A 27,973-nucleotide genomic window follows, 5' to 3' on the forward strand; every position below is an offset into this window, starting at 1 on the left:
TTTTGTGTAATATTTTATTACTTGTATACAGTCATACAGCACAATAAAAAATGCAAATGATGGACGGGTTTATTTGAGAATAATCAAGTATAAGGCAAATCCATTCTTTATGGATAAAATAAACCTCGGGTAAATTAATTATTGTAGAATTTATTTCACTTTCACTCTTGATGGAACACAAATTTTTATAAACACTTTCATGATATATAATCTCAGAAAAAAAATCTATGGGTTGAAGTGATTTTTAAAGAAATAAGCGACAGAACTGCAAAAAATAGTACATTGAAATTACAAAATACAGTGTAATGTAAGTTAACAACCAATCATATTTTGTAAACCAAAATAAGGCCCATAACTGTTAATCAAAGGGATAATAAATCACATGAGCCATATTTCATCATAAAACAAATAACAACAAGGAATCAACACAGTGATATTACCTAGACCAATATTTGTCAGTGATTTGCTTTACAAAATTAAATTTATAAAGATGATAGTTAAACTTAGTTAATAATTATCTAAACAAGAGGGCCTGAAAGGCCCAAAGTCGCTCACCTGAGATAACAAGATATTATTGGGACAAATCTTCTGACCAAGTTTCATGATGATTGGAAAATTAATGTGGCCTCTAGAGTGTTAACAAGGTTTTACTATAGCCATATAAGGAAAAATGCCCCGCCCCCTGGCAGCCATGTTTTTCAACCAACCGGCATCATTTTTTTTTTCTCTTCCAAGATATTATCGGAATGAATCTTCTGACTAAGTTTCATGAAGATCGGACAGTAAATGTGGCCTCTAGAGTGTTAACAAGATTTTACTATAGCCATATAAGGAAAAATGCCCCGTCCCTTGGAAGCAATATTTTTCAAGCAAACATAATTATTTTCAAACTCATCCAAGAAATCATTAAGACCAATCTTCTGACCAAGTTTCATAAAGATTGGACAATAAATGTGGCCTCTAGAGTGTTAACAAGGTTTTACTATAGCCATATATAGCCATATAAGGAAAAATGCCCCGCCCCTGGTGGCCATGTTTTTAAAGCAACCAAAACCATTTTCGAACTCATCCAAGATATCATTGGGACAAATCTTCTGACCAAGTTTCATGATGATTGGAAAATAAATGTGACCTCTAGAGTGTTAACAAGGTTTTACTATAGCCATATAAGGAAAAATGCCCCGCCCCCTGGCGGCCATGTTTTTCAACCAACCGGCATCATTTTCGAACTCATCCAAGATATTATTGGGATGAATCTTTTGACCAAGTTTTATGAAGATCAGACAATAACTGTGGCTTCTAGAGTGTTAACAAGATTTTACTATAGCCATATAAGGAAAAATGCCCGCCCCTTGGCAGCCATGTTTTTCAAGCAAAGGTTACCATTTATGAACTCATCCAAGATATCAGTGGGACAAATCTTCTGAGCAAGTTTCATGAAGATCGGAAAATAAATGTGGCCTCTATAGAGTGTTAACAAGGTTTTACAATAGCCATATAAGGAAAAATGCCCCGCCCTCTGGCGGCAATGTTTTTCAACCAACCGGCATCATTTTCGAACTTATCCAAGATATTATTGGGATTAATCTTCTGACCAAGTTTTATGAAGATCAGACAATAACTGTGGCCTCTAGATTGTTAACAAGATTTTACTATAGCCTTATAAGGAAAAATGCCCTGCCCCTTGGCAGCCATGTTTTTCAAGCAAACGTAACCATTTTCGAACTCATCCAAGATATCATTGAAACCAATCTTCTGACCAAATTTCATGAAGATTGGACAATAAATGTGGACTCTAGAGAGTTAACAAGGCAAATGTTGACGCCACACAACGGACGACAGACAAAAAGTGATTTCAAAAGCTCTTCATGAGCACGTTGTGCTCAGGTGAGCTAAAAAATACACTAAAAATAAACAACACATAAACAATTCAAAGGAACATTCATTGAGCCTAAATATAGTCTTACAAAGTCTTTCAATTTACTTTTAACATTCATCTTACCTAACAAACATGGTTTACAAAGTTTGGGACACCTTGAGTCTCTTGCAACACCTGTATTTTACAGAAAAAGAATGTTATCATTCTTTTTGAATGGACTAAAAAGTCTTTGTTTTAATTGTGATTTTGTAAAGATTTTTTTTTTAAGGTAATTTGTTTTATGAGGACTTAAAACTTAGGAATACTGTCAAACAAACATGCTTTAGTTTCACAACTTCCCAACAGCTTGCAATTTTTCAAATAAAATCTGAGGGCTTGTCAGGCGTATTGTTTTATAGATCATGTTTTTTCAGTTATCTGGTCAATTTGTCTGACACGCATTTTTGTTGCCTGCCCACTTTTGCGAATTTCTTGTTAGACGGTGCCTAAATCTTTAACAGATATTGTATTTTTTGTCAGCTTTCTCTAAAAGGCTCCTCAAAGTTTGCGAAAATATCATTGTATTTATTGCCATACATGTACAGTTAATTGGTCACATGGAATTAATTAATTTATTTAAACAATATTTTGCCATAAACATATTGATAAATGCTACTAGTATGTATAATTCAGAATTGATTTAGTACAATCAATGCTAAAACATATAGAAAATAAAATGGACATAAAAGGTGACATAATAAATACATGTAGATGTATTTCCATTTAATTGTGTACAATAATCCATATGATTGTAACAGGTTTTGCCTGTTCACAAAACACAAAGGTTTCCTTGAGTGATATTTTTAATGGCATGTCTGCCTACGAAATAAATGCCATTTCTGGACTAGATAAAAATCTATCAAAGTGTACACAACATATGGTGTGAACAATAAACTATTAACAGTTATCTTATAATAAAAATGTGATACATTTGTTCTAATTTAAAGAAAAAACAACATAAACATTATACCATGTTTACTGAGGACATTATGATATGGGCCATGCTCTGTGAAAAAAGGGTTTAATGCATGTGCATAAAGTTTGGTCCCAGGAATAGCGTCTGCAGTCTGCACAGGCTAATCAGGGACGAGACTTTCCACTTTTATGATATTTTCCGCTTAAAGAAAGTCTCTTCAATCAAGTCAAGTTAAGGCTGATATTGTCATCTCTGATTAGCCTGTGCAGACACTTATATTAACCCACATTCATTTTCACAGAGCGCGGCCCATATACATTTTTTTACAAAATATTCTCTGGAAACATTGAAGATTGAACATTAATAAAACCAGATCGAACATATATAAAACCAAACCTGTTGTTATTACAAAAGCAACATGTAGATTTTCAAACAAATAATATCCTTTCAAAAGCTGAACATAGGCTCTTTATTGTTTAAGAAATAACAAATCCTTAACCTGTATATAATAAGACACCATCTACCTTATTCCCAATTTTCTTCACAGTAATACAATGCCCATGTTGGTTACATAAATCAACAAGATTGTGTTAGTGAATGCATTCATGCAAAGCACTTGTTAGCAAATTTCAAAATTGTTATTTCAAACTCAGTTAAGTCCAAGTCAGACTTATTGATCTGCTGGATATCTTGCAAAAAACAAAACAAACTATTCAGAACTTCTAATTTCAATTTGACAAAAATTTTGAAATCCAAAATGCAGCTCAAAGCAATTTGTTTAATGTACTTGCCTATTGCATTACTTGGTTTTCAGTATCAACAAAAAAACTAAATAACTTGTTTTTTTCAAGCATTGTCTACTTTGTTATGCAAAAAGCATCTATATGTAACAATAGCTACACCGGCTGTTCATACACACTTGTATACAATATAATTACATAAAATCATGTAAAAGCTCATGTAAAAGGCACAACCATTTCCATTGACTCCAACAATTGTAATCATTTATTACAAAAATAACTCTTCACAACCTTTACACAAAAAGCAAAGCCTTGTCAATACATTAGACCGCCTATGTTAACAGAATCAAATTTCTCAACTAAATCATGAAGTTTCATAAATTGAAATAGCCAAAGCCATTTGTAAATGTTTACAGCTCTTTTCTTAATACATTTCAGTAAATCTACAATCTATATATTTACGATAACGAATGAAATGTGAACAAAACCCAACCGCTCTGGAATGGCTATTATTGGTTGTCTAGCATTATACAGTAGGGCTTTTGTTTTTAAGCAAGGGCCAAATATAGGCCCCTTCCCCTAGAAACTGGCCCCTTCCTAAAGAGAGTTACTTTAAAATGAGTGAAAACCACACAGCATAACAACTAATGACCATAAAGTCTAAAACTCTCCTTAGAACTGATAGTGTTAAGGAATTTCTAGTAAAATGATACTTCTAATATTATTATTATTGGCACTTAAAATAAAAATACAATAATTATTTATACATAGATCTTCTTGTATGATCAACGAATCTGTCATTTCTAATCAATTCATCCAAATTTATACTGTTTTTTCAATGTATTATCATTTATTCAGTGGGTGATTTCATTTAATAAAGATGAACTTTACATAAGTAAACAATTTCATACAATCAAAGAAGTATTACTGATCACTTCGTTATCACTCTTTCATTATAATGTATATAAAAAAGTGTTCAAAGAAAGTACTACAAGCACCAAGTACATTCAAATCTGTATTCTTGGGACTATAACCAGGAGATAGTCTGCTGGCAAAAAATAAGAGATAATATCCGCAAGTCAACTTGAGCATTGTTACTGCTTTACATGTTACGTCTTGCAGCAATCCAATTTCATTTTCCTTTTTCTGTCATACAAATTGTCAGACTTCTCAATCTCTGAAATGATAAAAGAAATATTTACCTTATATCCAACAATCTATCTGTGACCTTAAATCGAAAAATCTCTCTGGAAATACCTTATTTTAAACACAAACTCATTAAATTCCTAGATAAATTACAGTTAACTACTGCAACTAATGAATGTCAAAAAGAAATAAGCACATACAAAATTTTACATATATTGTGTTGATCACATTAAAGAATTAGGCAAAGAACCATAACTCTAGGGCATTTATATGACCCTTTGCCTTCTAGTTTGGTTTTAAGTATAAATATAATTGCTGGATAATACAGGATTGGATTAAAATCCTAAGGCTTATTTAGACACATGTGTTTCCTGGGTAGAATCAGTAGATTACAGTCTTAGACAATCCTTAGAAAGTTCCAAAAAAGGTATTGAGCTCTGATGCTTATATCTACCAGACATGTTTGCCCCAGTCTTAAAATTTTAAAACAAAATTAAACATGGAAGAAATAAAAAAAATTCATTTGAGATGATCATCTAGGTTTTTTTAAAGAAAAGCCAAACTCTTTTTGTCTGTAGATAAATTGTATTATTTCAAGCGCTTGCTAAATTCAGGCCATTGGCTTATATGGCAAATGGCAGAGGAGAAAGCCCGTACAAAATCTCCAATGGATAAAACTTACTGATAGCACCAATCTGTTTCTGTGAAGCCTGTCCGGATGATTCCAGTTCTCTGAGTACGGCAGCGTCAAATGTCAGTGAGACGCAGCGGAATGAAAATGACTTCACGTTCTCACCTGAAGAAGACAGCGTCGGAAGCAATGAGCGGCGCTCTATGAAAACGGGGCTTAATGCATGCGTGTTAAGTGTTGTCCCAGATTGCACAGGCTTATCTGGGAAGACACTTTACACTCATGCATTAAGCCCCTGTACATAGAGTGCCGCTAAAATATGAACCGTAAGGTAGGCTAATTATTCTAGACTTACACAAGCGATGTGTTTGTGAAACACTATGTCCCCATATATTTGACCTTGAATGATGACCTTGACCATTCACCACTGAAAATGTGCAGCTCCATGAGATACACATGCATGCCAAATATCAAGCTGCTATCTTCAATACTGCAAAAGTGTACATTAAATTAGCGATTTTGACCCATATCTTTGACCTTGAAGGATGACCTTGACCTTTCACCACTCAAAATGTGCAGCTCTATGAGATACACATGCATGCCAAATATGAAGTTGCTATCTTCAATATTGCAAAAGTTATTGCAAATGTTAAAGTTTGCACAAACAAACACAAACCAACCACCAAACCAACCAAAAGACAGGGCAAAAACAATATGTCCCCCACTATAGTGGTGGGGAACATAAAAAGGCTTAAAAACCATGTACGATCCTCACAATGAATTATGATTGACCAAGGTATAGTTGTAAAAAATGTTTTTTTAAATGGTCAGCAGGTCACCATTAGTTGAACTGTTGTCAATAACCTAAAACACGTATACTTTCTGAAACAATTAATTAAATAGGTCTACACAATTAGGTTTGTTGAGAAATTCATCCCTCTTATGAGAGACACAAGAAAGATGTTATAAATTTTATTTAAATAATTGTGCAATCCCAATTAATCAATTATTTAATATAAATCATATAGCAAGCTAGGTATTTACGTAAACTACCTTTCAACAGCATTTCAGCGCAATACCTTCATTCAAACTCGAGTTATAGAGCGGAGAACAAATTTTCTATTTCATTAACAGTGACATAGACCTTTATCTATCTTGTCCAAAATGCAATCCCATGCAACAATAGTGTATACCAATTCCCCATAAAATCTCCAGCTATTAAGAAAAATATTTTGTTTTATTTTTAGCTCACCTGAGCACAACGTGCTCATGGTGAGCTTTTGTGATCGCTTTTTGTCCGTCGTCTGTTGTGCGGCGTCAACATTTGCCTTGTTAACTCTCTAGAGGCCACATTTATTGTCCAATCTTCATGAAATTTGGTCAGAACATTGGTTTCAATGATATCTTGGATAAGTTCGAAAATGGTTACGTTTGCTTGAAAAACATGGCTGCCAAGGGGCGGGGCATTTTTCCTTATATGGCTATATATGGCTATACATGTAGTAAAATCTTGTTAACACTCTAGTGGCCAAATTTATTTTTTGATCTTCATAAAACTTGGTCAGAAGATTCATCCCAATAATATCTTGGACGAGTTCGAAAATGATGCCTGTTGGTTGAAAAACATGGCCGCCAGGGGGCGGGGCATTTTTCCTTATATGGCTATAGTAAAACCTTGTTAACACTCTACAGGTATCATTTATTTTCCGATCTTTATGAAACTTGCTCAGAAGATTTGTCCCACTGATATCTTGGATGAGTTCAAATGGTAACCTTTGCTTGAAAAACATGGCTTCCAAGGGGCGGGGCATTTTTCCTTATATGGCTATAGTAAAATCTTGTTAACACTCTAGAGGCCACATTTATTGTCCAATCTTTATGAAACTTGGTCAGAAGATTCATCCCAATAATATCTTGCACGAGTTCAAAAATGATGCCGGTTGGTTGAAAAACATGGCCGCCAGGGGGCGGGGCATTTTTCCTTATATGGCTATAGTTAAACCTTGTTAACACTCTAGAGGCCACATTTATTTTCCGATCTGCATGGCCCTCTTGTTGAAACAGTGCCCCTTATCTTGTCCCAAATAGAATCCCAAGGTTGGTCTGCATGTAAGCTACATGCAGACACATTTTCTTTTTATTTATAGTTACAAAGCCTTGACCTTAACCCGACTGGCAAAAAATGAACTCCCATGCTACATGTAGGTCTGCATAAAAGTAACCTACACAAAATGCCTTCATTAAAACACAGGCTTTAATTGGAAACAATTGATTTATTTTTTATATACAGTTTCCTTGTCTTGCTATGCCATTCCCAACATGCAATATAAAAGTAGATCCGAATTTATTGTTGATACATGTTTTCAGTAATTTGTATGTTATTATGAAAAACTTAATATTAAGATGGATAAATACAATGCAAGCAATTAACTCCACTCCACAAATGAATGACATGGTACTGTATTAGGCTTAATACAATAAAAATATACAAATAAGCCTCGCTCTGGGAAACCAAGGCTTTTACCCTTTGCATGCTGGGAAATTTGTCATCTGCTAAAATGTCGTCTGCTGAATTTCTAAAATTAGCATTTTCTTCGATTTTTTTCAAAGAATACTATCAGAATAGCAAACAGTTTGCAAAGGCCTTCAAAATTTGGTTCCAGCACTGAAAGAGTTAATGCATGTGCTAAAAGTGTCACTTTCCGCCTAAAATGGATTTTTGCTAAGAAGAGACTTCTTTGAAATAAAAAAATAAAGCGTTATAGGGGCCTTTTTACAGATTTTGGCATGTATTGAAGTTTGTCATTAAATGTTTTACATTGATAAATGTATCTTGTATATTGGATCTAAAAAGCTCCAGTAAAAAGTAAGAATAAAATTAAAGAAAGAAAAAAAAGTAACCCTCAACTGGGCTTGAACCAATGACCCCTGGAGTAAAAGTCTAGTGCTTAGATCACTCAGCCATCCATGCTCATACAAGGAGTGATATGTATTTTATACTTTATATAAGCAATCCTTGTAGTATCACAAAATATAACCAACAACAACAGAACTCTCCAAATTATTCAATCTTTCGTGTTGCACTGCTTTATAATTTTCAGGTTTTGAAATCGTCAAAGATGCATATAATTGATATTTTAGAGCATGGTAAATGTTGAGTATTACTGATTCCTCACAAATATCATAACTACAACGAAAATTTGAGAATCTGAAACAATTTTTTTAATTTTGTCAATTTACCACAACGTTTAAAGGCCCCTTTAAGAGTGTCATCCGTGATTAGTTTTAAAAAACAGCACAAGCTTAGCTGGGACGACAATTCTACATACATGCTATAATACAACATACAGCCTCGTTACCAGTTTTTGCAGACAGGGACCAATATTCTGCCCCCAGGCTTTGAGCGACTTCCTTGGCCCTGTCCTCTGCAGCTCTACAGGCTGCCTGTGACTGAAATGGGACAGAATGTGTGAGCCTTGTAATGGGAAAACTGGGCTTAATGCATGTGCGCAATGTGTTGTCCCAGATTTGCCTGGGCAGTTTGCACAGGCTTATCAGGGTTTATACTTTCTGCTTATCAGGGTTTATACTTTCTGCTTATATGGAATTGTTTTTGTAAAGGAACACTTTTCCAAACAAAAATCCAGTCCAGGTGGATTTTTTTCCCCTGATTAGCCTCTTCAGCTAGGTTGCACAGGCTTATCGGGTACAATACTTGACGCACATGCATTAAGTCCAGTTTTCCCAGAACAAGGCCTGTATACTGCAGACTGTAAGATGGAAACTATATTTCAAAATTTCAATAAGCCCCTGCTGCTACTGAATTCGGAATTATAAGAATTTTAAATTTGGAAACCTATGTGAGGAGTACCATATTCTATTAGAGACCCAAATACTCCAATACCTATATATATGTCTCGCTCTGGGAAAATGGGGGTTAATGCATATGCATAAATTTTCCTCCATGAAAAGCTTGTGCAGTTTGCACAGGCTCATCAGGAACAACACTTTTCCCTTTTATTTTGTTTAAAGAAAGTGACTGAAATCAGGGTTGGCACGAAAAACCCGGTGGGAAAACCCGGTCTTTCCCGCCCCGGGCAATACTCTGAAAGTGGGCAATACTGGGCAATACTATTTTTTCTTCATTAAACATGCACTTGTAATTGTTTTTTATCATCCTTACTTCTCTGCTAGCCTCTATTGTAAAGAAAAAAAGATTTAGCAAATGCTGTTGGCAATTATAGAAGTAACATATTGTCACTGTATGATATATAAAATTTTACTGCAGACTTCAAAGTGACTGTTGTTTTATTAATTACAATATCATTAAACTTTAAAGTCAGAATTGATAATGAGGGATCATATTGAAGAAATACTTTTTTATATTGAACCACAATTAACAGAAATCTGTCATTACTGTAGCAATAAAAGCATGTTTTCACAGTTTATGGGAGGGCCCTAATTGGCACTAGTCTGTGTATCTTTTATGGCCCCTAATAAACAGTTAGAGGGCCTTTGTCTGGCCCAAATAGGTCCAATGTTTATCTAAGTGGCCCAGTGTTACTGTTAGTTTTACAAACTGTGTTTCATAAATGATGACACAAAACTGTGTCAATGATTTAAAACACTTAATTGGGGCATGAGTCTTAATGCAACATAAGATCAACTTAATTATTTGAATGATAACAAAAATATGTATTACATGTATAATTCCTCATGTCTCTACCCAGTTCTCTTTTCCTGCATAAATACCATTCTGTTACATATCATATCATATTTTTAGAAAAATAACGTGAGTTAATAAAATGTAAATCAGATAAAACACAGATACCAAGTTATACCCAGTATTGTCCATAAGACCATTAAATTGAATTTCATTTATGTAAAAATAAGAAAGTATTATTAGGATTCCAAACTTTCCACATGATGTAGTTGGTTAAAATGTAACAAATAGTTTCTAATTATTAACAATTAATGGATATGTTTTTATAGAGACTAATAATTATATAAGTTATATAATTGTGTAATATCTTTATTACCCAGTAAAGCCCATCCAAACCATCCAAAACAAACACAAAATGAAATGCACTTTTTTGCAGAAAAAAGTAATTATTAATATGCATACACATGAAGTAGAAGTTAACAGTGTAAATAATAGAATAGAATTGCTAAAATTAATAGTTATTGTCTGTTATGTACTAATTTAAAATCATTAATTTTATCATTATGCAAGTTGTGCTGTTGTATAATTGTGTAATATCTTCGATACCCAAGTAATGCCCATCCAAATAGACAAAGAAAAAGAATTTCCATTTTCATGAAAATTAGAGCTGTAACGATTCACCGATCATTCGATTTGATGCGATTTCGATACCAAATGGTTCGATTCGATTATTTTCGATTCGATTTAAATTAAACTATTTGCTGCTTATTTTGCAAACTATTTAATGTTTGGTTTGTACAGGGCATGAATTAATATGTTAGGTATTTGTTATTAACTTATTATGTTGTACATTTCACGTGTTTAATTTTTTAAGTAAAATAAAAAAACGCAACATTGTTTTATAAGTAACAAATTTATTGAACAAAACTTTCTTTTGAGTTATTCTTAAATAACGTAAAAAGCACAATGTATCACATGTGTTTAACAGAAAAAAAACACAAAAAACAACAACATGTAAGTATATAAACAACTTCCAGTTGACTTCTTAACAGAATGCACACAGTTTAGTAAACAAACCATATGTATTGAGGAAACAAATGATACCAAAATATCACATGGGTATAATTAAGTAACAGTTAGTTTCTGTTATCAAAATGTAGGTGATACAAATCACAGCATTGTTTACTACACACCAAATGACTAGAACTCTTATGAGTCCTAGAAAACAACTTTGACTAGAATATAAGAAATTAAACAAACATCTATATTTCAGCGTGGTTGACGAAGCCATTTTACCGGGTGATGTAATGCTCAGCATGTTATTCATTCATTAATTGGATGCCATATTGGCTATTGACCAATCACAAGACGTATTACAAATGACAAGAAAGTTTAGACGACGAATTCTGAAAGTAAGGTTTAAAATGCGGATCAATCGGGATTGCAGTGAATCGAATCGAAATTGGCCGTATAGGTATCGAAATCGAATCGGCGGCGTTAAACCAGTTTTTCGATGCATCGAACCGAATCGTTACAGCTCTAATGAAAATTAGAAGGAATTATGAATATGTTTTCACATGAATTAGAAGTTGACAATGAAATTAATAGTTAACAATTGATAATAGATATTTTCTTTTAATATGTATAAAATCATTATTATCGTACAAGTTATACAATATTGCAATATCTTTATTACCAAGTATTGCCCACTATTGCCCAGTAAAACCCGGGTTTTCCCAGTATTACCCGCCCGGGCCGGTCAATACTATAAAACCCGGGTTTTATGCCAACCCTGACTGAAATCCAGTCAAGGTGCAAAGGGTCTTCCCTGATTAGCCTGTGCAGACTCACTTATCTAGGATGACACTTTACGCACATGCACTAAGCCCCATTTTCACAGAGCAACACTGATACATATGCAACTCCTCTTTGTCATGTACTCACAACAAGATCTTTCTTTGTGCCCACAACAAACTTGAGAGGGTTTGTGGAGGTAGCTGTGGCATCCTCCATCCAGCGGGATATACTGCTGATAGTGCCCTCCTCCGACAGGTCAAACACCACTATCACCACTGGAATAGAATTATGACACCACAACATTGATATCTGACTGATATAACGCTGCATGATATATTTTTTATATCATGTCAACAGGAAGTTATTATATCAGTCAATTTGTGCAGGTAAGTCATATGAAGCGAAATCAACTACTAGTATAAAGTAAAATATTATCCAATGGGATAAAACAAACAATTTGATACCATGATGTTATATATTTAAGACACAAACAGCAAAAAAAAACAGAACAAGAGCTGTCTCCATAGGATGACATATGCCCCCAAAAAAGTTTTGATATAAGTTATGAGCATTTTTCGAAACCTAAACGCAGATTTCGAAACCTAAACGTGGACCCTAAGTTCAAGGTCAAGTCAAAGGGGTCAAAATTTGTGTGCGTATGGAAAGGCTTTGTCCATATACACATGCATACCAAATATGAAGGTTACATCTGAAGCGACGTATAAGTTATGAGCATTTTTTGAAACCTAAACACAAAGTGTGACGGACAGACAGACGGACAGTGCGATCACTACATGCCCTCCTTCAGGGGCATAAAAATATCTACAATAATTTCCATGCATTTCCAAGACCTTAATGACTGCTCTGCATTTGCTCCCCCCTGGATGAAGCATTAATTGCAAGCCTCTGTGCAACCTAGATGAATGTCAGGGTGACATGCAGTTAATATCCATTCCCACAATGGATGCCAAAAATCCACAACTGATGATGTTTGACCTTCAACCCCTAATATTGCTGCTCTTCAATTCACGAGGACTGACCATCCACTTTGAACCTTCAGAGAGTCAACAATTGATGCAGTGTGACCTTATTTGACATGAGGTCATTAGGTCACATAACCCCAAACCGGAACTCCTGTTTTTAGGGTTACATGCAGTCAGTTTGATACTTAGCACACATTGTTGAGTGCATGCTGCCTAGGATTTGTAAAATACATTGCAAATGGTTGGTTTTGGTATCAACTTGAAGGTATATTTGTAAGCAATAAGAAAATAAGCCATTTTTGTGCTCTACTTTTTGCTGTTGATGGTTCCCGGCTTCGAAAGTAGGTCATACTATTTGAGCCCAAAATGGTTGTCTGCACAGCTGTCAAAACCGGTTTGCCTATTCTAAGGTAAATATTTTGAGTTTGCGCGTATAGAATTTAATGACATGCATTTTTTTCAAAAGATTATGCATTAATCTTTCCAATGATGTATGATGATATAGTGGGTATGCGCTTGATCATGGTAAAAATTGATATCGAACTTCAACTATTTTATATGTAATATAGAAGGAAATTAATTGCGCATGCGTAACCATTAAATACTGTACAAAATTATTAGTGGAATTTAACCTTTGACATGGAGCAATTCTACGGCAAGTATCCACCGATAAGACAGCAATGTTTGGTCAGATTAGACTCAAACCCTTTTAGAAATTGCCAATGTTTGAAATAATTTGAAATCATAATATTTCATTTTTGTCAGAAAAATCTGTAAAATGTATACCACGAAAATGTTTGCATATAATATATTGTTATCAAATAAAATTGCATTTTTAATGAAGTCAGTGTACTAACAAGGGCTGTTTGTAAAACATGCATGCCCCCCAAAAGGGCTGTCAGTTGTAGTGGCAGCCATTGTGTGAATACGTTAGAAACAATTTTACTGCTTCAGGTCAGTGACCTTGACCTTTAGCCTAGTCACCTGAAAATCAAAAGGGGTCATCTGCCAGTCATGATAAATGTACCTATGAAGTTTCATGATCCTAGGCCTAAACATTCTTGAGTTATTATCCGGAAACCATTTAACTGTTTTTAGTCACTGTGACCTTGACCTTTGACCTAGTGACCTGAAAATCAATAGGGGTCATCTGCCAGTCATGATCAATGTACCTATGAAGTTTCATGATCCTAGGCCTAAGCATTCTTGAGTTATCATCCGAAAACCATTTTACTGTCTTGAGTCACTGTGACCTTGACCTTTGACCTAGTGACCTGAAAATCAATAGGGGTCATCTTCCAGTCATGATCAATGTACTTATGAAGTTTCATGATCCTAGGCCTAAGCATTCTTGAGTTATCATCCGAAAACCATTTTACTGTTTCCAGTCACTGTGACTTTGACCTTTCACCTAGTGACCTGAAAATCAATAGGGGTCATCTGATAGTGATGATCAATGTACCTATGAAGTGTTATGATCCTAGGCCTAAGCATTCTTGAGTTATCATCCGGAAACCATTTTACTGTTTCGAGTCACTGTGACCTTGATCTTTGACCTAGTGACCTGAAAATCTGTAGAGGTTATCTGCCAGTGATGATCAATGTACCTATGAAGTTTCATGATCCTAAGCCTAAGTGTTCTTGAGTTAACATCCGGAAACCTTTTTACTGTTTCGAGTCACTGTGACCTTGACCTTTGACCTAGTGACCTGAAAATCAATAGAGGTCATCTGCCAGTCATGATCAATGTACCTATGAAGTTTCATGATCCTAGGCCTAAGCATTCTTGAGTAATCATCCGGAAATCATTTGGTGGATGGACCGACGGACAGACCGACATGTGCAAAACAATATACCCCCTCTTCTACGAAGGGGGCCATAATAATAAAATCTAGTCTAGGCCGAAAGTGTTGTCTCTTATAAGCCTGATTAACACAACACTTTGTGCCTAAACATGATTTTCATTTAAAAGAGGCTTCCTTTAAATAACAAGGGACAAAATTGTCACAAAACCAGGTTTTCATTGTGAAAAAAAAATCTGATAAAGGGAGAAAACTCAAACTGAACTTTTGAAGTGAACAAACAAAATTAACCCCCTTTGTAAGTTTGTTTTTTAAAAAAATCTATTTTTAGTCGTGGCGACCTTGACATTGGAGATATTGACGTGATTCTTTCGTGCGACACACCGTCCCATGATGGTGAACAAATGTGCCAAATGATTTTAAAATCTCACAATGAATGACATAGTTATGGCCAGGACAATCTCATTTATGGCCATTTTTGACCTTTGAACTCAAAGTGTGACCTTGACCTTGGAGATATCGACGTAATTATTTCGCGCGACACACCGTCCAATGATGGTGAACAAATGTGCCAAATGATTTTAAAATCTGACAATGAACGACATAGTTATGGCCCGGACAAGCTTGTTCCGCCCGCCCGCCAGCCCGCCCGCATTCGCCAATCTAATAACCAGTTTTTTCCTTCGGAAAACCTGGTTAAAAAATATATTAAATTAGAATGCGAAGGCCAATATGGGATGACACTTTACGCACATGCATTTGCCCCGTTTTCCCAGAGCGAAGACCATACTCACCATGGGCCCCTCTGTAGTATGAGGAGGCAATGCTTTTAAACCTCTCTTGGCCTGCTGTATCCCATCTAAAAGTTGAAATTTTTTATCATTATTTAAATTCAGCACTGTTTAATGTTAATATATAAATGCAATAATTTCAAGGTCTGAATCCAATACACAATACAGTTGTGATATTAATAAAAACATGTTTACAATAAAAATGTGAAAGACCACAACAGTCTTGAAACTGATTGATTCTAGTCCTGTTCAATTGAATCTTATTTGGTATTTACCAGTGCAAACAATAGTCTTCTTACGCTTCTTAAAGGCTCTATAAAGGTAACAATCCGTATTTTTTTACTGATTTTTAAATATTTTTTCCATATTTTAATTATAAAGGTTATCAAAAAAAATAATATATATATATATGCTATTGGACATTATCATAAAAATATGAGCAATACAACCTGTTGTGAGCTCAAAATACAGTGTCCTCCAAGTCAATCCTGTTTACAAACAATCAGTTTATTTTCATCGCTGTTTTCTCGGGAAAGTGAAAGTGAAAGTCACCAAAAATATATCGTTGATTTTCAACGTTTTCTGGTATCACTCACAAAATAGGTCTCTTCAAAATGGTTAAAACGTTTGTAGTGATCTAATAAGTTACTTTCTGCTGGTAAAAAATTGTTTAAAATAGAATTAAAATTGAATGTTCTTTCGGCTATTTTTAGCATATGTCACAGCTTTGGGGCTACACATCACATTAGTTACAAAGTTGTAAACATTTCTTCCAATTATGAAACGGGTATACCTTCCATACTTCTTGACAACGTTGCACCTAAGCTGTGTTTCTTATGCAAGAGTAACTGAAATCCGGTAAAAATTGGACCAGTGTATATGCATAATAATTTGTTTTTTCACCTTTATAGGGCCTTTAATGCAGAACATTTGTTTCTTATGTTTAAGATGGAGTGAATAGTTCATTTATGCTGTCAGTTGCAGTGTTTTTTTCCCCATCATTTTGGGAATGGGAATAGGTCTCTTTGGATTGTGAAAATCGCTTGTTTTGGCTACTATTGGGAAATTCGTGTTGCTGTCTATTTGCTAACAATGACTTTAAAATTGAGAATAAAAGTATTATGAATACATTTACTAAGGTTTAACTTACAGAGCTTGATGAAAGATGAACTAAATGTTGAGATTTATATAGAAATATTTTCTATGAAATCTTCAATTGGGAATTTTAAGGTCTCATTTGGGAAAAATATATACTTTTTTTTGATTGGGAATGCAGGATCCCACTACAGGCCCCAAATTTGAAAAAACAACAACACAGAGTTGAGATTTTCCTTAAAATTATGAAGTTCATTTGTTACTGAGCCTGGTGCTGAAAACTGTGCTAAATTCATGTGAGTAAAAAGTATGCACAAGCTAATGAGGGAAAACACAAGTCCATAAAGCGGACAGTGTATTTCCTGATTAGCCCGGGTGGACTGCACAAGCTAATCTGGGAAAACACAAGTCTATAAACCGGACAGTGTATTTCCTGATTAGCCCGGGTGGACTGCACAAGCTAATCAGGGAAAACACAAGTCCATAAAGCGGACAGTGTATTTCCTGATTAGCCTGGGTGGACTTCACAAGCTAATCAGGGAAAACACAAGTCCATTTAGCGGACAGTGTATTTCCTGAATAGCCCGGGTGGACTGCACAAGCTAATCAGGAATAAAAAAAGGCCATAAATCGGACAGTGTATTTCCTGATTAGCCCGGGTGGACTGCACAAGCTAATCTGGGAAAACACAAGTCTATAAACCGGACAGTGTATTTCCTGATTAGCCCGGGTGGACTGCACAAGCTAATCAGGGAAAACACAAGTCCATAAATCGGACAGTGTATTTCCTGATTAGCCCGGGTGGACTGCACAAGCTAATCAGGGAAAACACAAGTCCATAAAGCAGACAATGTATTTCCTGATTAGCCCGGGTAACCAGGGAAAACACAAGTCCATAAAGCGGACAGTGTATTTCCTGATTAGCCCGGGTGGACTGCACAAGCTAATCTGGGAAAACACAAGTCCATAAAGCGGACAGTGTATTTCCTGATTAGCCCGGGTGGACTGCACAAGCTAACCAGGGAAAACACAAGTCCATAAAGCGGACAGTGTATTTCCTGATTAGCCCGGGTGGACTGCACAAGCTAATCTGGGACACCACTTGACATACTTGAATTGAGACCACTTTTCCTAAAAGGCGCCTCTAATACTTACATCTGCAGTGTAAATGGAGTATTCAGAATGCTAAACTTCTCAATTTCAAAGTCCACACCAATGGTTGCCTTGTAGTCCCTATCAAAAACATCGTGGCAAAATCTGCAATGAAAACAAACTTTACTTCTAAAACAAATCTGTAAAAATTGTAATATAAACAATGGCAGATCCAAGACAGCCATCTGCACTATTCTGCTTAATAAGTTTAAGATACATTTTCTGTCAGTGACCTTGCATTATGACCTTGAGAACAGTCTTATCACAGAGTTAATTTACAATATAATGGTGTTAAATATACATGTTTATGATATTTGTGTGGCTTACCATAAGGACATGATAACAAAACCAACTTACTAAAGTTATATTAAAAAAAGTTGTGGCAAAGAATGTATCCTATTTCTAACAAAAGATGTTTGTACCCCCACTGAACATGACCGACATGCATGACTATTTAAAGATGTCTTTCTCCTACAGTCATTAATCTGCCAGCAATGAAAATCATGATGGACTTTGAAATATTAACCTTTTTTTCCTTTTCTCCAAAGCAATCCCCATAACAATTTGCATAAATGAAGGTTAAAGCATTCTCTAGATATTGTTTGGAAACAAACAGTCTGAGGACGAATCGACACATTGACTAAACAACAGGTGCAAAGGAATGTTACAAAGGAGGGAATAACAATTTCTTATGTAACACATTCTTTCAATTCAGCAATCAACAAGCTGTTTACAACCTTTAACCTCTTAAGTGTGACCTTGACCTTTGAAGTAAGGAGAAACATGTGATATGTGGTTTCATCCCATGTGTTTAATTTTCGTTATTTTTTTTTTGTTTCCTCGCCAATTCAAAAACAGCGAATAGATTTATCTGTCCACATTTAAGCATTGTAAATTAAAGACATTTACCAACCTTTTCTCATAATATGTGTTACAATTAAAATTGTGTTACTACCATCAATAAGCTGAAAAGGTGAAAATGTGCACTTAAACAGCCTATTATTAATTTCTGATACTGTTTTCCAAACTTAGATTAAACAAAAACAAGAGGGCCTGACAGGCCCAAAGTTGCTCACCAGAGATACAAAGGAACTGACCTTCTGTGAAGCCAAAGATATCATGAAAACAAATGTTTTAATGAAGAGTGTACTACAAATGTAAGTTTCAGAGTTCTTACAAGATTTTACTAAAGCCATAAAAGGATAAATGCCCTGCCCCCAGGCAGCCATATTTTTCAACCAACCTGAACCATTTTTGCACTCGTTCAAGGTATAATTTATACAAATCTTCTAATAAAAATTTCATGATGATCGGACAATAAATGTAGAATGTTAAATAACAAGGTTTTACTATAGCCTTATAAGGACAAATGCCCCGCCCTCAGACAGCCATGATTTTCAACAGAACAGAACCATTTTCGAACTCATCCAAGATATTGTAAAAACAGATGTTCAAGTTTCATGAAGATTGGAAAATAAATGTGACTTAGAGAGTTAACAAGTTTTTACTATAGCAATATAAGAAAAAATGACCCGTCCTCTGCAAACAATGTTTTTCAACTTACTGGAACCATCAGAGCTCTAGATATAAGGGTCTTATTTTCGTAATTACGAATTATTTTTCAAGTCTGTTACGTATTTATTTTAAAATCTTGTAGTACCATTAAGAATTACAAAATCAAGTTACGAATATTATTTTTACATCGGTTCGTATCGATTTTTTTAGAGTATTTCGCGTATTAAAGATCTTTTCGATGCTTATATAGAATGGTTATCGGGTTTGTTTAACAAAGCGCATTTTTTCCAATAAAAGCGGCGTGTACAGTCTCTCTGTCAAAAACAATGGCGGCGCCCAGAGAGTGTCTTAAAAAACTGCAAAGCGTGCAAAAACACGCTTTAACATATTGTACGCAAAGTGAGCCGAAGTTGAATGTTAAGAAAGACATAATAGAAAAGATCTTATATGACGCTGTATGTTCAGTTGCCGACACAGTCGGAAAAAGCTAAAAAACGCGACACGACGGGTCCAAACTTAAAAAAACAAAAAACATTAGACGAGTGGAAGGGACAATTCCCGTGGCTAATCGTTGAAAAGATTGATAGGGGGACCCGTTTTTATTGTGAAATATGTAAAAATTCATCGAAGGCATGCGATCTAAGCACAGTTTGGGCATATGAAGGTATTTGAAAAATAAAATTGTATAATACTGACTAGACACTGTTGAACTTGTATAAATTAAGTTGCTAGTATGTTTATTTTGATTTTTTGCATGAAAATAACCATTATTATTTATTTTTAGGTCATTTAGAAAAGTTAAGAATTATTTTCCAAAACTTAGTAGTAACGTTAAGAATAAAATTTCAGAGTTAAGAATTATTTTTGAAGATCTGGTAGTAACGTTAAGAATTTCACAAAACCTTATCTGGAGCTCTGAACCATTGTGGAACTCGTTCAAGATATCATTGGGACAAATCTTCTTACTTAAATTCATAAAGATAGGACAATGAATGTGGCCTACAGAGTGTTTAAAAGGTTTTCCTATAGCCGTATTAGGAAAAATTCCCCGCCCCTGGCGACCATGTTTTTCAACCAACCGGAACCATTTTAAAACTGGTCCAAGATATCATATGGACAGGTCTTCTGACTAAGTTTTATGATGATCCGACAATAATTGTGGCCTCTATAGTGTTTTTACTATAAGCATACATGTATATAGCCATATAATGAAATATTCCCGGCCCTATGGTGCCCATGTTTTTTTCCAACCAACGAGAACCATTTTCGAACGCATCCAAGATATTATTGACACAAATCTTCGGATCAAGTTTCATGAAGATTGGAAATAAAATTTGCCTAAAGATTGTTAACAAGGTTTTACCATAGCCAGATAAGGAAAAATGCCCCGCCTGCTGGCGACCATGTTTTTTAACCAACCGGCACCATTTTTTGAACTGGTCAAAGATCACCTTCGCACAAATCTTCTGACAAAATTTCATGAAGATCGGACAATAAGTGGCCTCTAGAGTGTTAACAAGGCTAATTATGACACTGCACACAGCACGACGGACAAAAGGCGACCACAAATGCTCAGATGAGCTAAAAATTGCAAAGCTAGTTTAAGTCATGAAAGTTTTCTTGACATCAAATCAAAATTGGCCATTTTCATTTTCAGTCGAGAAAAATTCAGGACTTAGCAAATTAATTCAAATGGTGATTTTTATAGGCAAAATTTCTCCTTGTAAATTCCGTTTTCTACCGTAAAATTTTGAGTCAACATTTAATGACAAAGGCATGGAAAACAAACCAACTATTATGCTCTCAAATTCCTACCTATCGTAGCTAGAGATGAAGCAATAACTCACCGATTGACTAGAGAAGTTTTTCCTACTGCAACATCACCAACTAACACTGCTTTGCAAATCTTCAGTCTGGAAAAATCAACATCAATACAATATACAAAAGTCAAAAGTTTAATTTGAAAAATAGCCCAACTGTAACTCCCTCAATATTAAAGTAAGACATATTGAAGGGGCACACGACCAACTAATAGTTCAGTACCAATTTTTTATAATTCTGATAACCTTAAAAACAGGTGGGTGAGCATATACATGTACAGGAGTTTACCAGGTTTAAGTGAGGTTAGTTGAATTAAACTTCCAAGATGGAGTTGTTTATGTGTTTTTCATTAAGGAGTAGGGGACATTTTCATCCAGTAAGGCTCTTATTTATATTTATTTTATTTTGGTTCTACAGGTTTTGTGGTTCTCTTGTTTTTTTGTAATTTGCATAGTCTCCAGGGAGATGCAAATTAATGTACAATATTACAAGAGTTATGATTGTTAACAGCTGAATGAACATTTAATAACTGCTTTTTCTTTTTGTGTGTATCATATATATTATGTTCTGAACCTACCCTACACATCCAGTCTTATTTTCAGAGCAGGCTGTCTTAACTTTTGGATGAAAGTTCAACTTCTTGTAGGGTGAGGCATCAGCATCATATGGCTTAAAGAAACAACACAGTTATTATCCATAGATTGAAGGGTCTCCATATTGAAACAATTTCTGATGTAACAAGTCATGAGAGAACAGTACATTTGCTTGGCTTTAAGATCCGTGATTTAATATTTTATGTTGAACATTTCTTCTAATTAACACAGAAATCATTGGGCAATGCCACTTTACCAGTAAATCATGAAAATTGAAACAAAGTAATTATTAGACAAACATACATGTATATCAAACTATATTAATATTAACTGTTAGCTAAATAAAAAGTAACTTGCAGCTGAGAGATGGACACATATTTGCACACAGAAAAATTTCACTCTGCATTCAAAGTAAACTAGAAATGGCGTGGCAGAGGCCGACGCGTATCCCACCGCCTCAGCTTTTGACCCAGGGGTCAGATCAAAATTCCAAATAGTGCACTGTCGCACATATGCTCATAGCTACTATGCGTTTAAGTTTTAAGGTTCTAGTGCTAATAGTGTAGGAGCAGATTGTGGCCAGAACGGACGGACAGATGGCGGAGATAACCACATAATCCCCCCGCTCCAATTCAGAGCGTGGGGATAAAAACAAAAAGTCAAAGAGTTACAAATCTACCCAAAACTGGTGTCAGAAAAATTCTGTTCCTAAAGACCATATGCACATTAAGGTCAATAAACTGTGTAAGTTTGGGAAAGATTAACCCAGAAATTAAAGAGGCGTTTGAAAAAAGTGCAACCATATATTTTATTGTGGAAAAACAAAGGGCCATAATTCTGCCAAAACTCATCGCAGCCTTATTCCTTCTTAAAGATCATCTCCTCATTGAGGTTATTATTCAAATTTCAAAGTTTGAGCTTGATTTAACCTGTAGTTAAAAGAGAAATGAAACAATTTTTTGGGGAAAGAGACAAAGTGACTTGATTATGCCAAAACTTATTGAAGCTAAAATACCTTTCTTTTAGATCATCTACACATAAATGTCATTAAACTACGAAATCTTGCTGGCACCATTAGTTCAAAACACAATCTTAAGGACATAAGAAGGGATGTAAAAGTTTTCAGACTGACTGAAGGGCGGACGGACGGACAGTTCAAATCTATATGCCACCCTACCGGGGGCATAACAAAAAGCTTATCTTAATCTCTGCACAACAACCTACCGCAGGAAAGTCAGTTATAATTCTGTTGGTTGGTACATTCTGTGCCATCATTTTTCTTGTAGCTGACATCACAACAAATTAAAAGTTCAACTTCATGGGGTAGTACATGACATTTGACTGTAACAGAATTCAGAAAATGTATTTATATATGCACTACCATAATATTTTTCATAATGGCTCGATATAAATTGGACATTTTATCAAAAAATTACTTGACCATGTTATATGCTCGTCATTATTTTTAAACATATGCATAACTGTGTAGTATCCGAACAACTTTCGTCCGAATTGTATACCCACAAACAGAAATAATATATACAAGCTTTAATACTTAAATGTGTAACTGGATTTATAAGAAATAAAACAAACTTAAGGTTAATAACTTAATTACATGAATTGAATGGAATAAGTTATAATATGCATACAATTTCCACTGCTGTAAAACGAGTGACTGTTTACATTGGTATTTTTGGTTCCCCGCGCCTCTTCTCATACACAGTATCAATTCACATAAATCGGGTCAAAGCTTAGTTTGACTGGTTTTACTGTGTCTCATAGGGATTGTGATACATTTAAGATTGGTTGTGAATCAGTCTCAAATTATTTCGTGCTTCCCACGTGTAGACCCCATGTAACTTCCTTTTGCAACTAACATGGCACCTAAGAAGAAGGGTATATTTGTTTTCTAATGTCATTTCCAATTTTTAACAGTCATTCTATCGTATGAAAGCATTGATTACATATCTTTAGCACTGCGCAGCGCGAGATTTTATTCGACAGTATTTATCTTGTTTCGTAGTTAATTGAATATTGTTGAATAAAAAGTTAACTGTAATATTATAATTGCAATAATCAAATCCCAGCCATTGACCCTCCAGTTGCAACTGGCAGTGCTTTCCACAGGTCATTTAACAGTGCTTAAATTTCGAAATATGAGTCTGCGGTATGCCTGGAAATTTTCCGATCAGTGTATATTTTTCAGTAACTGCTACTAGCCAGATCAAATGGATATAGACTTCGCAGAAAATTATGAGAGCCGATATATGATCTGTCAATTACTTCATGTATCTCTTTACCCAACAAAAGCCCGCCTAAAGGCGGAGTGTCGCTGTATTGGAAAATCAATATTGACAGATGAGAGCGCACGCTTTGTATGAGCAAAGGCACTGGTAGACAGGCACTACCTGCAGTTAAATCATGCAGACAACTTGTGGTGTACATGTGAATTGCCACAGAAATCTTTGCCAGTTTCTTAGAAGACTGATGATAGAAACCTATGGTAATCCTTGTGGAAGTTGTGCAATTATTAAATTTGTCTCCAAAACCCACTCTCGAATGTTAATGTGAACAAGTTTGTTAGAAAGCATGGGTGTATTGAGCGTAGCTTAAACAAGCACACATCACATCAGGGGATTTACGCATGTTCAGTTGCAATATTTCATCAAATCTATAAATAGTCACTTACACAGAAATGTATTTGATACTTTAAAAAAATAGCAACATTTGTGTTAGAAATTATTGAGAACTTTTATGGTCAATATTTACAAGAAAGTGCTTATAAAAATGGAATTAACAGTATTATCGGGTGATGAATAGAAACTTTAAAAGTAGTTAGTATGCAGTAAAAGAGTCTGGTTGATTCGGATGTATTGAGGAATTGTTCCAGTGGGGATTTTACTATCTATGCGGGAAAGTTTTAAAACAATTAAAAAATATATCTTTATAAATGACTAATCCTGGGGGTTTTCTTGAAGAGACATAGCAAACCAAATGATGTCTTTTGACGCTGTTTTTCTTCAAGTTATAACGCAACACAGGACGTCAATTGACACGTTAAATTAAAAAAAATTCAACATCAAGCCACCCCTTTCATCCCCGAGGCACCTGAAAAAAATCCTGTGAAAAGCAATGACTGGTAACAAGATATTTCATGGAAAATTTCTTTGCTGGATTACCTTATTACAGCACAACTAAGAAAATATGCGGGGAGTAAAGTCAAGATATAAAGCGAATTTTAATACAAAATAAACGCTAATCTCCTATTTCACTGATATGGCTGGAAAGTTAGCGTTATTTTTCAATTTTACAAAAGAAATAAAGGGTATAAAACGGCAGTCTTGGCATTAATTTTTTTAAGGCACTAGCCCGGTTGGGCTACCAGCTTTGAAATTTCACTAGCCCGAATCAATTTTAACTAGCCTGAATATAAAAGTTACATTTATAGCTACATGTATGTTAGTATTAAAGTTACAATAGAACAATAAAGATTAAACAAATACACACTTGATTCTGTTTTTATTCACAGTTAATGTCTGACAAAAAAATTAAAACAATATCAACAGACATCTCCATTCAATCATGGTCATTGTCTGAGTCTTCGACATCCAGGTCTGACATATTATGTATGCTCCTTAAGGCGGCCTGAAAAAACAAACAATGTTATAACATGATATAAATTTTCCAAACAAATATCTGAATAAAGTAAATAAAATGTCAAACTAGCAATAATATCTGTGCATAAGAAGTAGCACAAGAAGGCAACTTTTCTTCCCAAACTTCTGAGTATTCTAAATCTAAAATGACATTTGTAGCAGTAGTTCTATCGCCTAAGCCACATATGGTTTATCGCCGATTTGCCAATTTTACCAGCATCTAAAATGCAGTATAATACACCTCTGAATTTACTTTTAGGATTTGTACCTTGACAGATAAACTTTATCTATACAAAAAACTATACTTGCAAAGTGCATATTTGATAGATTTTTAAGTCCCCCACTATAGTAGTGGGGGACATATTGTTTTTGCCCTGTCTGTTGGTCTGTTTGCGCCAACTTTAACATTTTGCAATAACTTTTGCTATATTGAAGATAGCAACTTCATATTTGGCATGCATGTGTATCTCATGAAGCTGCACATTTTGAGTGGTGAAAGGGCAAGGTCATCCATCCTTCAAGGTCAGAGGTCAAATATATGTGGCCAAAATTGCTCATTTTATGAATACTTTTGCAATATTGAAGATAGGAACTTGATATTTGGCATGCATGTGTATCTCATGGAGCTGCACATTTTGAGTGGTGAAAGGTCAAGGTCATCCTTCAAGGTCAGAGGTCAAATATATGTGGCCCAAATTGCTTATTTTATAAATACTTTTGCAATATTGAAGATAGCAACTTGATATTTGGCATGCATGTGCATCTCATGGAGCTGCACATTTTGAGTGGTGAAAGGTCAAGGTCATCCTTCAAGGTCAGAGGTCAAATATATGTGGCCCCAATTGCTTATTTTATGAATACTTTTGCAATATTGAAGATAACAACTTGATATTTGGCATGCATGTGTATCTCATGGAGCTGCACATTTTGAGTGGTGAAAGGTCAAGGTCATCCTTCAGGGTTCGCACAGGGCTTGAAAAGTGCTTGAAAACGAGTCCAAGGCTTGAAAAGCCCTTGAACAAAGGTTGGCCTTGAAAAAGTGCTTGAAAAGTGCTTATTTCATGTAAAAAAGCCTTGAAAATGTTTATTTATGCTCAAAATTACTTTTATCATCGCTTTTATTATTTTACTTAAATCGTTCTTAAGGGAAATATTATGAAAATTTATCATAAATTCCTTCGCGCAAAAAAAGTTGAATACGAAATATAAGTTTCGTACACTATTTAGTACGAAACGTTATGTGTACACGTCACAGATTATGTGTACTACGTCAGAGGTTCTTCATTGTGATCAATTTTTGCGAGTGAAAACGCAGGGATGGGGAAGTGTCGTTTCAAACCAGGGTGGTTAACTGAATAAGAGGAGAGAGCTGGAAGAACTGGAAAAGGAAATCAATTCTGTTAAAGACAAAATGTTATAGTAACTGACTGCTGTTCAAATGTAATGAACTAGTCTGTTTGATGTGAGCATAGAAAGAGACAATGTGTTTGTTTGTAATAACTTTTAAATGTAAATACAGTACAGCCAATGCGGAACAAACGTATTTCGCGATCCGCGGCGGCAAGGCGAAACGAGTCGATGCCGCTTCAGTCGTTGAAGCCGCGTCAGTATGCGGCGGCAAGTCGCATTTCGCCGCGAAACTTCGCATCTGTCCGCCGAGGCATGCCGCGATCCGCCGACATGATGCCGAATCGATGCGCATCATGAAATAAAAAATCTTCAATTTTTTTAGTTACATGTAGTTTACAAATTTTGAAAGAACAATTATAATAATAATTAAAATCATAATAAATGTATTGTGCGCGGATTGTCTTAGCATATACATGTAAGCATAGTTAATGTGTCTGGCCAATTAAGTTTGTTTCCCGCCCGTAGTGTATGTATTTCACACATAAACACTGTCACGTAATTATGTTTTCGCACATACAAGTGGTCAAGGCTCCAGCATATGGTTGATTTATGAATTAATTGCATGTTGATTTTGCTATTATATTTAAGCTAAGAAAATTAGCAGCTTGAAGCAACATCAATAATCAAGACGGTGACGACGTATTTGTTGTTTTGTTAATTATCAGCTTATTATAACTATTGTTTGAATATGTGTATGTAAACACGTTTTATTTTGTTCATATTATACAGTTAATATCGCTACTAATTACCCGGTAATTCTGTATATTCCAGTTTTAAAGCAAATGCTGGTAAATATTTATGATACACAAACATTCTCGATATTTCCTTAAGTATCAAATACATTTTGGCATGTGTTACTATTTATAGAGATGATGAAATAACGTCTAATCGGTGCTTTTTTTCAACTGAACACGCGATTTACGCTTGACGTGATGTTCATGTTTTTATACAACATAAAATACACCCAAACTTTCCAAACGACGTTCTACATGTCTGCATAATTTTCGCGCGCTTTTTATGAAACAAAGGATATTTTAGCACTGTTTATTTGACGCTAGAATTTGCCAAAGGTCGCGTTAGCATTAAAATTCGAAAGTGTGTTTCGGATTACAAATTTAATAATGATAATCGAACGAAACATTAACAGTTGCGCGTAATTAATTCTACGCTTCACATACATGTATGTACATGTGGGTGGATATCTTTTCACTCGATCTGCCGCGTACGTATGCGGCGGATTTACTCCGCGAGGTTAATACAGACTCTGCGTCGTTGCGCGGATCGATGCCGATTGCCACGGCGATACGCCGCGTGAACACACGATTCGGCGGCCGCGTACTAATA

The 27,973-nt window shown here is 35.1% G+C and overlaps 3 protein-coding genes across 4 annotated transcripts in view; 2 read left to right on the plus strand and 1 right to left on the minus strand.

Moving 5' to 3' along the window:
• Window positions 1–23,317, minus strand: LOC127843919 (ras-related protein Rab-34-like). 2 transcript variants are annotated; one of them, XM_052373816.1, is made up of 10 exons: window positions 23,213–23,317; window positions 22,788–22,904; window positions 21,548–21,639; window positions 20,997–21,062; window positions 17,638–17,739; window positions 15,391–15,455; window positions 11,959–12,086; window positions 8,711–8,801; window positions 5,403–5,516; window positions 1–4,751 (listed from the first exon to the last, which is right to left on the minus strand). In XM_052373816.1, exons 2-10 carry the CDS (start codon window positions 22,854–22,856, stop codon window positions 4,684–4,686), a joined length of 795 nt encoding a protein of 264 aa, XP_052229776.1. In that variant the 5' UTR covers window positions 22,857–22,904; window positions 23,213–23,317; the 3' UTR covers window positions 1–4,683. The 2 variants fall into 2 exon arrangements, with proteins under 2 accessions (XP_052229776.1, XP_052229777.1); XM_052373817.1 differs by having other exon boundaries at window positions 23,247–23,286.
• LOC127843911 (synaptojanin-1-like) overlaps window positions 1–27,973 on the plus strand; it is a 222,460-nt gene that overhangs the window by 179,040 nt on the left and 15,447 nt on the right. The gene's annotated exons all lie outside the window — the stretch shown is intronic.
• LOC127843920 (60S ribosomal protein L23a-like) overlaps window positions 23,296–27,973 on the plus strand; it is a 25,341-nt gene continuing 20,663 nt past the window's right edge. Inside the window, exon 1 of the mRNA XM_052373818.1 lies at window positions 23,296–23,459. Within this exon, the coding sequence (XP_052229778.1) occupies window positions 23,441–23,459 (19 nt within the window). The 5' untranslated portion in view covers window positions 23,296–23,440. The remainder of the gene's footprint in view (window positions 23,460–27,973) is intronic.

This window comes from Dreissena polymorpha, chromosome 9 (genome assembly GCF_020536995.1).
Source record: "Dreissena polymorpha isolate Duluth1 chromosome 9, UMN_Dpol_1.0, whole genome shotgun sequence".
Classification (NCBI taxonomy): Eukaryota; Metazoa; Mollusca; class Bivalvia; order Myida; family Dreissenidae; genus Dreissena; species Dreissena polymorpha.

Bases quoted from the DNA above. Each gene is read 5' to 3' on its own strand.
- LOC127843919 (XM_052373816.1), bottom strand. From the start codon at position 22,856: ATGTCAGCTACAAGAAAAATGATGGCACAGAATGTACCAACCAACAGA. The intron at 21,063-21,547 runs GTAGGTTCAGAA...TGATTTTTCCAG, and splicing joins AATAAGACTGGATGTGTAGG to ACTGAAGATTTGCAAAGCAG. The intron at 12,087-15,390 runs GTGAGTATGGTC...ATTCTATTCCAG, and splicing joins ATACTACAGAGGGGCCCATG to TGGTGATAGTGGTGTTTGAC.